The sequence below is a fragment of the Hippoglossus hippoglossus genome, chromosome 17, assembly GCF_009819705.1.
Source record: "Hippoglossus hippoglossus isolate fHipHip1 chromosome 17, fHipHip1.pri, whole genome shotgun sequence".
NCBI classification, from domain to species: domain Eukaryota; kingdom Metazoa; phylum Chordata; class Actinopteri; order Pleuronectiformes; family Pleuronectidae; genus Hippoglossus; species Hippoglossus hippoglossus.
The window spans coordinates 11,666,140-11,677,755 of NC_047167.1; the positions used below are offsets into that span (position 1 = coordinate 11,666,140).

At 41.3% G+C, this 11,616-nt stretch overlaps 2 protein-coding genes across 5 annotated transcripts; one reads left to right on the top strand and one right to left on the bottom strand.

The window, feature by feature from the left end:
• The first annotated feature begins 2,432 nt into the window (after positions 1-2,432).
• On the top strand, positions 2,433-7,154 carry cirbpa (cold inducible RNA binding protein a). 4 transcript variants are annotated; one of them, XR_004616843.1, is made up of 8 exons: positions 2,433-2,570; positions 3,228-3,360; positions 3,472-3,578; positions 3,720-3,864; positions 3,967-4,162; positions 4,282-4,337; positions 6,733-6,817; positions 6,906-7,154. XR_004616843.1 is itself a non-coding variant. In XM_034614572.1 (8 exons), the coding sequence occupies exons 2-8, from the start codon at positions 3,261-3,263 to the stop codon at positions 4,786-4,788; spliced, it is 570 nt and encodes a 189-aa protein (XP_034470463.1). In that variant the 5' UTR covers positions 2,433-2,570; positions 3,228-3,260; the 3' UTR covers positions 4,789-5,853. The 4 variants fall into 4 exon arrangements, 3 of the variants coding, with proteins under 3 accessions (XP_034470463.1, XP_034470462.1, XP_034470461.1); XM_034614572.1 differs by lacking the exons at positions 6,733-6,817; positions 6,906-7,154 and adding an exon at positions 4,775-5,853 and having other exon boundaries at positions 3,967-4,080; positions 4,129-4,162; XM_034614571.1 differs by lacking the exons at positions 6,733-6,817; positions 6,906-7,154 and adding an exon at positions 5,406-5,866.
• A 550-nt stretch (positions 7,155-7,704) lies between these two features.
• ndufa13 (NADH:ubiquinone oxidoreductase subunit A13) lies at positions 7,705-10,440 on the bottom strand. The gene is made up of 5 exons (XM_034614422.1): positions 10,286-10,440; positions 9,154-9,232; positions 8,986-9,057; positions 8,805-8,874; positions 7,705-7,945 (listed from the first exon to the last, which is right to left on the bottom strand). Exons 1-5 carry the CDS (start codon positions 10,377-10,379, stop codon positions 7,826-7,828), a joined length of 435 nt encoding a protein of 144 aa, XP_034470313.1. The 5' UTR covers positions 10,380-10,440; the 3' UTR covers positions 7,705-7,825.
• Between the last annotated feature and the right edge of the window lie 1,176 nt (positions 10,441-11,616).

Consider the following 11,616-nt stretch of genomic DNA (forward strand, 5'->3'; position numbering starts at 1 on the left):
AAAGTCAGGCTAGTTTCATTAGCTCAAGATGGATTATAACCCGAGACTGCAGACGCCCAGGACACATTCAAGTTAGCGAAGGGGGACACTTCGGTTATTCCTCACCCCTGGAGCAGAGCAGGGGGTTAAAGTGTTGAATGCAGAGTTGAAGTCCACAAACAGGATCTTAGCATAGGTTCCTGGGCAGTCCAGGTGCCGGAGGATGAAGTTGAGAGCGATATTTACCGCATCTGTAGAGGGTCTGGGAGGGGGTTGGTGATGTCCTTGAGGTGGGAGAGACTAAGCGATCAAAAGACTTCATTACCACAGAAGTAAGGGTAACGGGTCTGTAGTCATTAAGTCCTGTGGTCCTTGGCTTTTTGGGGATGATGGTGGAGGATTTGAAGCAGGGTGGCATATGACATGTCTCCAGTGAGGTGTTAAAAATGTCTGTGAACACTGGAGACAGCTGATCAGCTGCTCTGCGGGGGGTTCTGTCTCCTGAAGAGCTGGTTGACTCCCCTATTCAGGATGGAAATGGGTGACACTGTGGTAGAGGGGGAAGGTGTGAAGAGTCACTGCGCCCTGCTGAGCTGTTGTTGGTGTAGACCATTGTCTTTCAAAATTACCGTAGAACTGGTTCAGCTGGTTAAAGGCGCAAGTAGTTAATGGAGTGGGGGTTGAAGGTTTGTAGTTTGTGATCTGTCCGAGCCCTTTTCAGACAGAAGCAGAGTCGTTAGCATAGAATTGGTGTTGAAAGTTCTCTGAGTACTGTTGTTTAGCATCTCTAAACTTGGACTTGGACTCTTTAAACATATCCACACTCCTAAATGCCTTCTCCTTCATCAACCGTAAAGGGATAGTTCACCGAAAATTGATCTACTCACCACTATCCCAACAGAGGGGTAGGTGAAGTGTTTTAGACCACTTGAGTACACTTTTGGAGTTTCAGGGGCAAAAAGCCTTACAGCCAAATCCAATACAATTGAAAGAACTGGGGGACCGATTCTTCAAACGTAAAGAAAACAACATAAAATACTTTCATACTGCTCCTGTGGTGTCATCAAAGTGTCTGTCAGTCCAGAACATTCAAATTCAACTTGAAACAGCATAATTGACACCATGTTTTAGCCTAAATGTCTGCTGTGATCCACGCACGAATGCTTGCTCCAGAGGAGGATATCAGAGACATTTAGGCAAAAAACATGGACTAAATGACGCCATTTGTCGAATTTGAATGTCTGTGGCTGAAGGGCACTTGAATGACACCCCATGAGGCATTTTATGTTTTTTTTCCTCTTGTTTTTATACGTTTGAAGACGTGGTCACTAGTTACTTCCATTGAATTGGATTAAGCTGTTGCACTGTTTACCCTTGAACGTGTTTTGTGGACTTAAACACGTCACCCACCCCTCTATCCATAGTGGTGACTAGATAATGAGTGCATTTTCATTTTTGGGTGAACTATCCCTTTCACTGTGCGAGTTCGGCTGTGAACCCGGGTTTGTCGTTGTTGTAACTCACCCTGATGCAGCAGTCAGTCAGTTCAGTGCAAACACCAGAGAGGGAGCTTTCCTTTCTGCCTGTTGGCGGGAATCACTCTGTCCATGGCGTGGTCAGAGTGTCCCACAATGCACCGCGGTGGGCTATTGTATAACAGCGATCCAGAGCGTTCTCCTCTCTTTTTGATTCAATAAACTGTTTGTATTTGGGGAGTTCGTGGCTGAGATTTGTTCAAATCAGCACAATACGTAAGGAGTCCGGCTATGTCCGCTCCACGCACAGTATCTACGTGTGCGTCCTGCACGTGTGCTGTGGAACGTAAACATGTCTGCTGCTGTTGTGACTCTGTGCACATTGTCCCCCACTTTAGTTCAGAGGATTTACAGACCTGAGAGATGCAGTAATCAACAGATACTGGTCGAATTAAATGCGTCTTGTTGCGTAAAGCATTTGTAATAATCAAAATCATCACATCACATGTCTTCTGGCGGAAGCTTTTATCCAAAGCGACTTACATTCAGTGCATTAAACATCTACGATCTTCTACGAGATCTGCATCTACGAGGAATGCAGGGCAATCCGAAGAAGAGAGTGTGTGTAATGAATTCCTCTCATAAAATAGTATATGATCTGCTTTCATCAATAAAAAGCTATTCATATTTATATTGGTGATCCTGGGTGTTGTATCACTTGGTATGAAAACGAATTGGAGCGAGACCATTTCTTTGTATATTTATTTAATTTTTTTACAGATGGCACATTTAGATTCATGTGTGGATTTTTGTCCGTGAGGGAGAAATAGATTATTGATTGTAATTATTGACAAGAGGGGTGAACTGTGTTTCTGTTTAAAATCCACATCAGACGTACCATTCATCAAAGAGGAGATATTCTGTTTTTTTCCCCCAACCCGTGGCGCTTAGACCAGCCGGCTCGGTAGGTGGCGGTGTCGAGCCGGCGTGTTACGTGTCGAGTTTCCGCAGAAGAAGAGAGCCGGGTGAGCGCTGAAAAGCCGAGCGCCGCTTCCATTCTCCCTCATTCGACCTGCGGCTCCGCTGATCGTCCTTCCGCTGCCTGACAGAGAAACGGTAAATACTCTTTAAACACGCACGATGCGCACATTTCTCCTCGCGTTCTTTGTTTCTTACACAGATTGATGCGAGTTGTCGTGTTTTCTGCTTTATGGTATTTTTAATTTTTTTTAAGAAACCGTGTTTCGAACGAAGCTCGATGATGAGAAAATGTGCGAAAATGATTTATTCGACCGCGTTTAAGCGATGTTCTCTTGTTCCGTTGTAATTAATATGGAACATATCATTTTGATTCCGCTAATCTCTAAATACGTGCTAATCGCTACAATTATATAACGCGGAGAATGAGGCGGCGGTAACTGGCGGCCCGTGAAACAAAGTGGACGCATCAGCTCGGTGCTACAAAATGGCGCCCACAGGACAAGATGATAGCTGATCCGCTAACTGAGCCGAGGCACGCTTGCAGGCCCGAAGCCTAACTATGCACCACTAAGCTAATGGAGTTTTTTCGACGAATCCGAATGAAATTAAACAATTTTATTTATAGTCTAGTTTGATGCCGCGTTTAGCGACGGACTTTTGATTTTTGCATGATTGCGCAGGGAGGGGTGGACCTTGCCTCGTGTAACGGTACCAGTGACCTACATACGCGGCAGTCGATGTTTACCGAAGTAGCGGTGGTTTAACAAATGTGTGTGTTCTTTGTGCCTGTAGGTGTTTGAGGTGTGTTTTTTAACCACACATAAAATGTCGGACGAAGGTAAATTATTCATCGGAGGACTGAGCTTTGAGACCAACGAGGAGTCTCTCAGCGCGGCCTTCGGCAAATATGGAAACATCGAGAAAGGTAGCGCCTCCTACATTTCAATCTTCCCATTGATAAATCACAGTCCACTCGACACGATCGAGTATTTCAACGGGTTATATTAATTTTTTTTTGACCGTTTTCCTCTTTTAGTCGACGTGATCCGAGACAAAGAGACCGGAAGGTCTCGTGGCTTCGGCTTTGTTAAGTACAACAACGCAGAAGACGCCAAAGATGCATTGGATGCAATGAACGGCAAGGTAAACATGTTATCATTTTTATATACATATGTGTATTAGATTTTAATACAAAAATTCTATAATTTTTTCCCCTTCTGTATCGAAGCGGTCTATCCATCTCGTTGTTGACGTGTATATATTAACGAGGGTTTTGTGTTCCAGACTCTTGATGGCCGGGCGATTCGCGTTGATGAAGCGGGAAAGGGAGGTGGACGTCAAAGAACTAGTTTTGGTTCAGCACCACGAGGTGGCAGGTTCAACAACTCCAGGGGGAGGGGCGGCCGGGGTTACTCCCGGGGTGAGGACAGTATGTATTGCGACCCTTTTTTAAAAACTTTTTTGTAAATTGTTATATTTGTTATTTTGTTCATTTGGTCACTTGCTTACTTACTGATTGTCTTTTCATTAGATTTCGGTGGAAGTGGTGGCTTCAATGGCGACAGGGGATATGGGGACAGGAGCTACAGTGACAGAAGCTTTGGTGGAGGTGGAGGAGGTGGAGAGAGGAGCTTTGGTGGTGGTAGTGGCGGCGGCAGCGGCGGCTACAGGAGTGGGGGATACTCATCAGGAGGCGGCGGTGGCGGCGGCGGCTACAGAGACAATAGGTAAGTTGTGGAAACACTGAATGAAAACGTTTAGTTAGTGACACATTGCTAGGGTGCTAATTAATTGCTTAACTAATTAAAATGCTAATCAATATCAAACTTGTTTGCTGAATTTCCAGGGGTCAGGGATATGGTGAGCGCTCTAGTTCCTACCGTGAAGGATATGACAGCTATGGTAAGCATGAATGATATGAATTTATGTAGACTTGTGTTGGGGCTGACATTTTCAATCTCAAAAAACATGTTAAATACTTAGAATGGGATTTCTTAATCCTCATCATACATCCACATTGTGTTAAGGCAGTTTCACAGCCCCAACGTGTGAAGACATGAATTGCGTATGCCCCTCAGTCTTATACTTGAGCCCAAGTTGATGTCTCGCCTGATACTGATGGCCGATCTTACTAGCCCCATCCCACTGTGATAACCAGGCCGATTTGAAACACCTTAGGTGGCATTTACTATTACATTGCTCGTATCTCAGCCGATGGAACCCTTTAGGCAAGCAAAATGAGGGAGGGTTTTAAGACTGGTGGGTTGAAGGGGATTTTGTGAGACTCCAGTGTTGGAACTTTCAGTGTCTTTACCTGTGTGCCCACTTCTTATCCTCAGCTACAAACGAGTAAACGTCTCCCTGATTCAAGATCATCACTTGGCTGGCTGTATTTCAAAGATGCGCTCCTCAAGAAAAATGTCCACGTGTTATTGCTGACCTTAGTTTTGTAGTTCTGTTGTAGTAGCTCAATTATCTTAAAACAATGTAGCCATGAGTTTTGGTCATTCCTTAACAACCCATGTTATAAATTGCAGTTCCAGACTCTAACCATGCTTGATTGGGCATCTTTTATTCCTCCAAAAGACCGTTTAACTAAAGGGCATCTCTGTAATCTGATAAGTACTATAACTTAAGTCCCATTTTGGGGATCAGACAGCTCTCCACATGGCTCTTGTTGAACAGCCACTACAGTCGCTGTAGACTTCTTGTCCAGCACATTTAGTGTTTCCTTATATGATTCTGAGTTTTTTTTATTGAAATATCTGACCTTTTTTTTGTTTTTGTACTTCATTTCCCTTCTCAGTCACTGACTCGACTACCACTTGTCAGGATTTGGACTGAGTGAGAAGAGATCCCTTAACTGTAGAACAGACCGGGGATTTGATGCTAAATTCCTTTTTACTATCAACCTTAGTTTAGCTGAGGCTCCTGTGTGTTCAATTTCCCAAAAGAGTGAATTCCTTTCAGACTGGTGAACTACACATCCGAAGTGGCCGGCTGTTCATGAAGTTGCAAATTGCAGCATGCTACAGTCTGTCCAAGGTATCTTCTGTGCTCAACATCTGCATTTTAAATGTGCTGTAAAATGGACTAATCTTGTTTAAGTGATCGAAAAATGTACCTTCGTTTCCCCAAAGTAATATCTCAACCGGGAACAGTTTTGTACTTTATGTTCTTTGTATGATCAACGTTTTTTTTCTTTGTCAGTTTGGCTTCATGGAGCCTATTAAACAGACTGTGGAAAATAATCTTGATTCTTTTGCCTTTCGAAACTATCGCATGGGGGAAGTAAAGCTGAGAGCTGTAGGCTCATGTGTTAATGTAATTTGCTGCGTGAGAATCAAGTCACCTGCGGAAAGCACTGACATTAAACATGGATGTCTCTGTAGGGAAAATAAAAATTGGCAGTTTAGTCTCACGTTGTCTTGCAGAATTTAGTGAAATTTGTAAACGTCCACTTTTGTCAGACTGTCTGATTTCCTAAGATCATAAAAGTTGCATTTTGGCCCAGTGAATTCTGAGTGTCTCAAACAACTTGTTAGTCAGATATGTTAAACATCATAGAAAACAGATCACACCTTATGAGGTCTGACTAAATAGCCCTTAAAGTGGCACAAGGAATTGCTGGGAAAACATCAGCTGGTGTCTGGTCATGTTAATGCTTCATTACATTCAAGAGGTCAGCCACTTCAAAAACCTACAAGTCCTTGGAGAGCGAAGTGTTGCGTCTACCAACAAGTGCTCCTCAGATGAAAGCTGCTCTCTTGCCTAGGTCATATGTGGAGAAAGTAGGCCAATGCACGTGAGGTAAAAATCTCCTTTTGCTTTGCTCACATCCTTCAAACTCAGTTCTCATTGTTTCCATGAATACCTTCAAAGTTAGTCGCTGTTTTAGTCCTCTGCTTCAGATGTCGCCTACCAACATGCCATGGCCTCTTCTCTGACACTTAAATTTTCATTCGAGGGGGGGACGCTCCTCTGTGACACTCCGGGAATGCAGAGCTCCACCTCGTCCACAAAAAGCATTGGCCTCTTAAGTCATGGGTAGCACTGTGCTCAGTCCACTTCTGTTCACTGCATTAGTCCTCAAATTTGCTCCAGTAATGCCCCACAGCAGTCCTATTTGATGTGTAAGGTGTCTTAGGCTATTCAGTTGTTTTTCTTTGCACCCTTACATATGAAATAAGTGGTGAGTTTCAGACTCATGAATAGTGTTGCATGCATATTTTTTTTTATGTCTTTGTCAAAAGCACCAGTTGCCAGACTTAATTCATCTCTTAATCTCTTTCTTTAGATTGAACAGATGGTCTGAGGCAACACTGGATCCCCTCACAGCTCAAGTGGCAGCTTTAGATCTCAGCGATAATGCAGTTGATCAGGTAAGTTTTGTATTAAATGACAACTATTTAGGCCAAATTGTTGCATAAAGATCTGCCATGTTGATTGATTCTCTATTTCCTGTTACAGGGCCAACGTGCAGCAGATGTATGCAGTGGCTACATGGGAGGAGCCTGCCAACTAAACGGCCATGGCCTTTATGGTTATTAAATGTTGGCGGGACGACAGAACTGTGTGCACAGTGGCGCAACATTCGAATTCTCCGGCATGGAAGAGTATTTACCATCTTTGCAAAGCGAAAGAAATTGGTGCACAAGACATGTGCATTACTCTGCCATTTGATGTTTTTGTATCGCAATATCATAAATAAAACTCAATATGACAAACTGCTGTTTTATTTTGCATGTTTCCTCAATTTTGTCTATTTAGTTAAAATGGTTTACACTTAAGTGTTGAGATTGGATTTAAATTCTCACGCAAGATGTTTACTTAACTAATTCATCATGTAAAACACTTATTTGTAATGTAGCTCTAAATAAACATCCTGACTCACCTGAAGACAAACATTTTCATGGGTCACTTAGTGGAACAGTTAAAAGCTATTTCTGTTTAGTATGTAGTCATGAGAAGTGGTAACCTGAGAACTCATTGCAAATTTTCAAAAGGGAATTTTAGCAAGCTTAAATAGTGAGTGAGTTGGAGTAAAGTATCCAGACTCTGCTTAACCTTGTTTATGGTAGTGGTTCATAGTCCATGTTGTATCCATGATTTTAGGTTTGGTTATTCAAACCGTAGCAAAATAAGGGATGCATTTATTCTAAAGCAAAAACTTGGGTATGGTGTTGGAGTCAATATATTGTGTACTGCTGGAAATGATCCTTCATAGGAATTCTGTATACTTCATAAAAAAAAAAAAAACAGGATAAGGTACAGGAAACAAAATAATTTTAATATTGAACATTTACAAGCAGAATTGTGTGAGCACTCGGGTCCACTTGATACTGGTTGAGGAAGGAGGTGCAGCTCGGTACACTTTGTCTTGGTGGTGACTACACGTACCACAAGAAGCCAAAGCGCTTGTGCAGAAGCTCCTCACGGGGCCGGAGGTTGAACAGCTCCTCTGTCAGAGGGGCGACCCAGCGGTCTGTGTTGAAGACGCTCTCACCGACCTGCACAAGTGTTGGAGAGACCGTGACGTAATGCTGCATCTGATAACCGGTTTATTGCGACATGTTTTTGACCAGCCCAGACGGATTAATTCAACATTTCTACAAATTGTGTGGGACATACTCTGAAAAAACTATTTTATTTGAAAGGTTTTCATGTATTCATGTTGCCTTAATCCTGTTTTTCAATATCAGTTTCTAAAATAGATTTCTGCAATTAATGGAAAGTTCTTTACCAAATCAACATGTACATTAATAGGTAGGTGGAAAATAGATACTTCCTTATGCGAGTCAAAAATGAAGTATCTGTGTGAATGAGACTTTCTAGTGAGTACTTACGGCAAGTACACATCCACAACTACAGTTTTAGCTCTTTACAGTACACTGATCACAGAAGCAGATACTCAGATCTCAGTTTGTCAGCTCTCAATTTAGTAATGTACATTTATTGATGGTCAAAATACAGATAAGGTATAAAATGTTAAATGGTCACTGGTTGATGCCAACAGTTGAGATATTGTCCACAGTACACCCTGAAGCTACAGCCGATAGAAACAACTAAGGCGGATTAACACAAAATTGAGCGTCTTTTTAAAGAGCATAATCTTAAAAATGAAAGGATGAAAATCGAAAATAAGATTTTTTAAGAACAACTGAAGGTGAAATACTTAAATATTTTAAAAGCAAACATGGAAACTAAAAAGAAAAAACAGATCCAGATTTATATAGGACTATGTGTTTCAGGGGTTAATAAATATGACACCGGCGATAACTCTATCAACCACTTGGCATATTTTACAATGTTATTTGTTTATACTTTTCAGACAAAAATAACTAGTGGGCTACTAGAACAAAGATTTACCTTCCAGCCGGGAACGTCCTTCATGAGAACCGCCTCCTCTTCTAAATTTTCCCTCAGCATTCGTAAGGTCCTGGACAGAGAGGAAATGTAACTATTACATAAACAGCTACACTACAGGTTTTGCCACCAGACAAAAACACTAATTGTGGGTTTTTTTGTGTGTGCTTTTTGAAATGGTCACCTTCGATCTTGCTCTGCCTGCAGCAGGGGCATCATGGCTATCCTGGCTTCCATCTCCTCGATCTGCAGGCGTCTGCGAAATACAAACATTGAAACAACGACACCAAGTTTAGCTTGTTGTGTTATGATCACAGTTTTACTGAGAGCAAAACCCAATGTGTCTTCTTACCTCCTCTCTCTGTTCCACCTAAATAGCCTCCAGTAGCCAAACACCAGGACGCCGATGCCAATGCCGAACATGCTATATCCTGTTGATGACAGAATGAAAGAGTCAGAATTTACAGCAACATTTAATTTCACCACAGATGATTTACATTTGAGTTTAGGATGGTTCATTTCAACCACAATATCAGTATCTGTATCAAAATAAACCTCAATATACAAATACAGAAATGATATGTGCATCCCAGTTAACGACAGAAGAACAATAGGATCTTTGTACATTCCCCAGTTTCTCCCTTAGTGTTACAAAGATGGAATAAATGATAAAAAAAAATATATATATATTAATGACTAACTGTCATTGTGTGTGTGTGATAGAATTAACCTTCAGAAGCTTAACTCACAACCAGTTTTTTGAAACGATAGAGTAACTAGAGTAATGATACTTTATTGAACTAGGTCAGAAATGGCCACTATCTGCAGCTGATTTTACCACGATCACTAGTTCCCCCCCCCCCCCCCTGACAATAGCTTGATAAAGATGTGACATAATAAAGACAGTTTGACTGTTTCTATGAAACTCCTTGTCCTGTCAACATGTGATCTTTTAGTAGCGTTTTAATCCAGTGTGTGATCTGTACAGACACAGAATCTGAGGGGTCACAGATTCATGTGTAGCACCAGGTTAGTTCCAGGTTATTAACTTTATCTCTTTTTGTTGGTTTAAGACGTTAAATGAGCAGTTGACGCTTAAGTGACCATCTTTCAAAATAGGATTAATTTAATAAACTCATGTTCCATTTACGATACAATAATAGAGCCACTGTTAGCTAGTTAGCAAGCAGCTATCACTGCTGTCAAGAAGAACTCGTTCAGAAATGCTGTTTAGACACATTGATGTGTATACATGGTCTCATTGGAACCTGTTAAAAGACACAACTATTCATTAAAGAGTCAACAACCGCATTAATATTACGATTTTAGCAGATTATCGCCTGTTTCCATCCCACCGGCGCTGACCCGTTAGCATTAGCTGCTATGTGGGAAGTGAGTGTCAGGCAGTTAACGTGTTTTACCAGCTTGCGTCTGGACATGTGCACAAAGTATAAAGTGTAAAACTGAGTGTCAGGTGCACGTACCCGAAAGCCCTCGTTTCGGCAGATTTCTCTTGTAATCAAACGCGGCATATCCTCCCGAAGGAGGCATGTCCTGCTTCACCTTGGACCCGGCCATCTTCCTCCAGCCTCCAAAACACCACGCAGCTGACGTCACAGACACACACTCTTGTTCACTCGCGCAGGAAAGCTGCGGCAGCGCTCTGAGCTGCCGCCCCCTGCGGTCACAGTGAGAACTACTACTTCGAAACGCACCAGCTCTTTCACTACAAACTTTACACATGAAAACATACTGCAGTGTTTGAAATGCTCACACGTCCACTTCTATCTTTTGGGATTGTGAATATAATATGTTTTCATATTTTTATTGAACAGTTTTCACGTAGGATTTTTGTACTTGTCATTAACCTCCTCCTTAACTCACTGAACCTGCTTTTTAAGAAGATTTAAGTTTCCTCTTGGTTTTCTAATATGTTCATCATCATGCACCAACACACCAAAACAAATTCCCTGTATGTGAAAATCTATTAGTATAGTATAGTATAATATAAGGTTTAAGGTATCCACATAGAGACACGTTGCAAACTGCATTATGAAGCATGCAGAACGATTTTATTGTTCTTTTGTCACAAATAACCACAACAGATAACATCTGAGAGACAGTGGAAGAAGTTTTAAGATCCTTGACCATAACAAATGTAACCACAGTATAAAATACTTTATTACAAGCTAAAATCCTCCGTCATCCAAAATTCCACTGGAGTATAACTACAGATGAATTGTATAGAAGCAGAAATATAATTCAAGGATTAAAAGTGAAAGTCCTTATTATGCAGCAAAATGCCTCCTTCAGTTACATTCTTATAGTTATATTATTGGATTATTATTGATGATAAACATGTAATACATAACAAACATGTAGTGTTAATGTTATTAATGTGAAATTAAGTTCCTTTTAAACACTTTAAATACTATTGCCCCGTTTAACCATTAATGCAGGTATTTTATTAAGGTGATCATGTTTTTTTAAACATTAAAATCTTAATTGACACGGACCCTAGATAGTACAGGTGTCGAATAAATGTAGCATAGTCAACAACTGCACATAAAGACGGTGTATATACTGTAAGGTCTCAACCATAGTATGCAAAGTGTAAGTGCAGAGATCTGTTGTGATCTGAATTGAAGTTCATTATGTAAAAGTACAACAGTCCCTCTGAAGTATAAGTGAGTAGTGATACTAAGTAGATAAAGTGTAATGGGTGCATTCCTCTGAGCTTCATATTTTAATGTATAGAGGCCTGTGAGGTTGTCGTCAGCCTCCAGAAGTCTTTCCTGTTTCCATCTCACAGCCA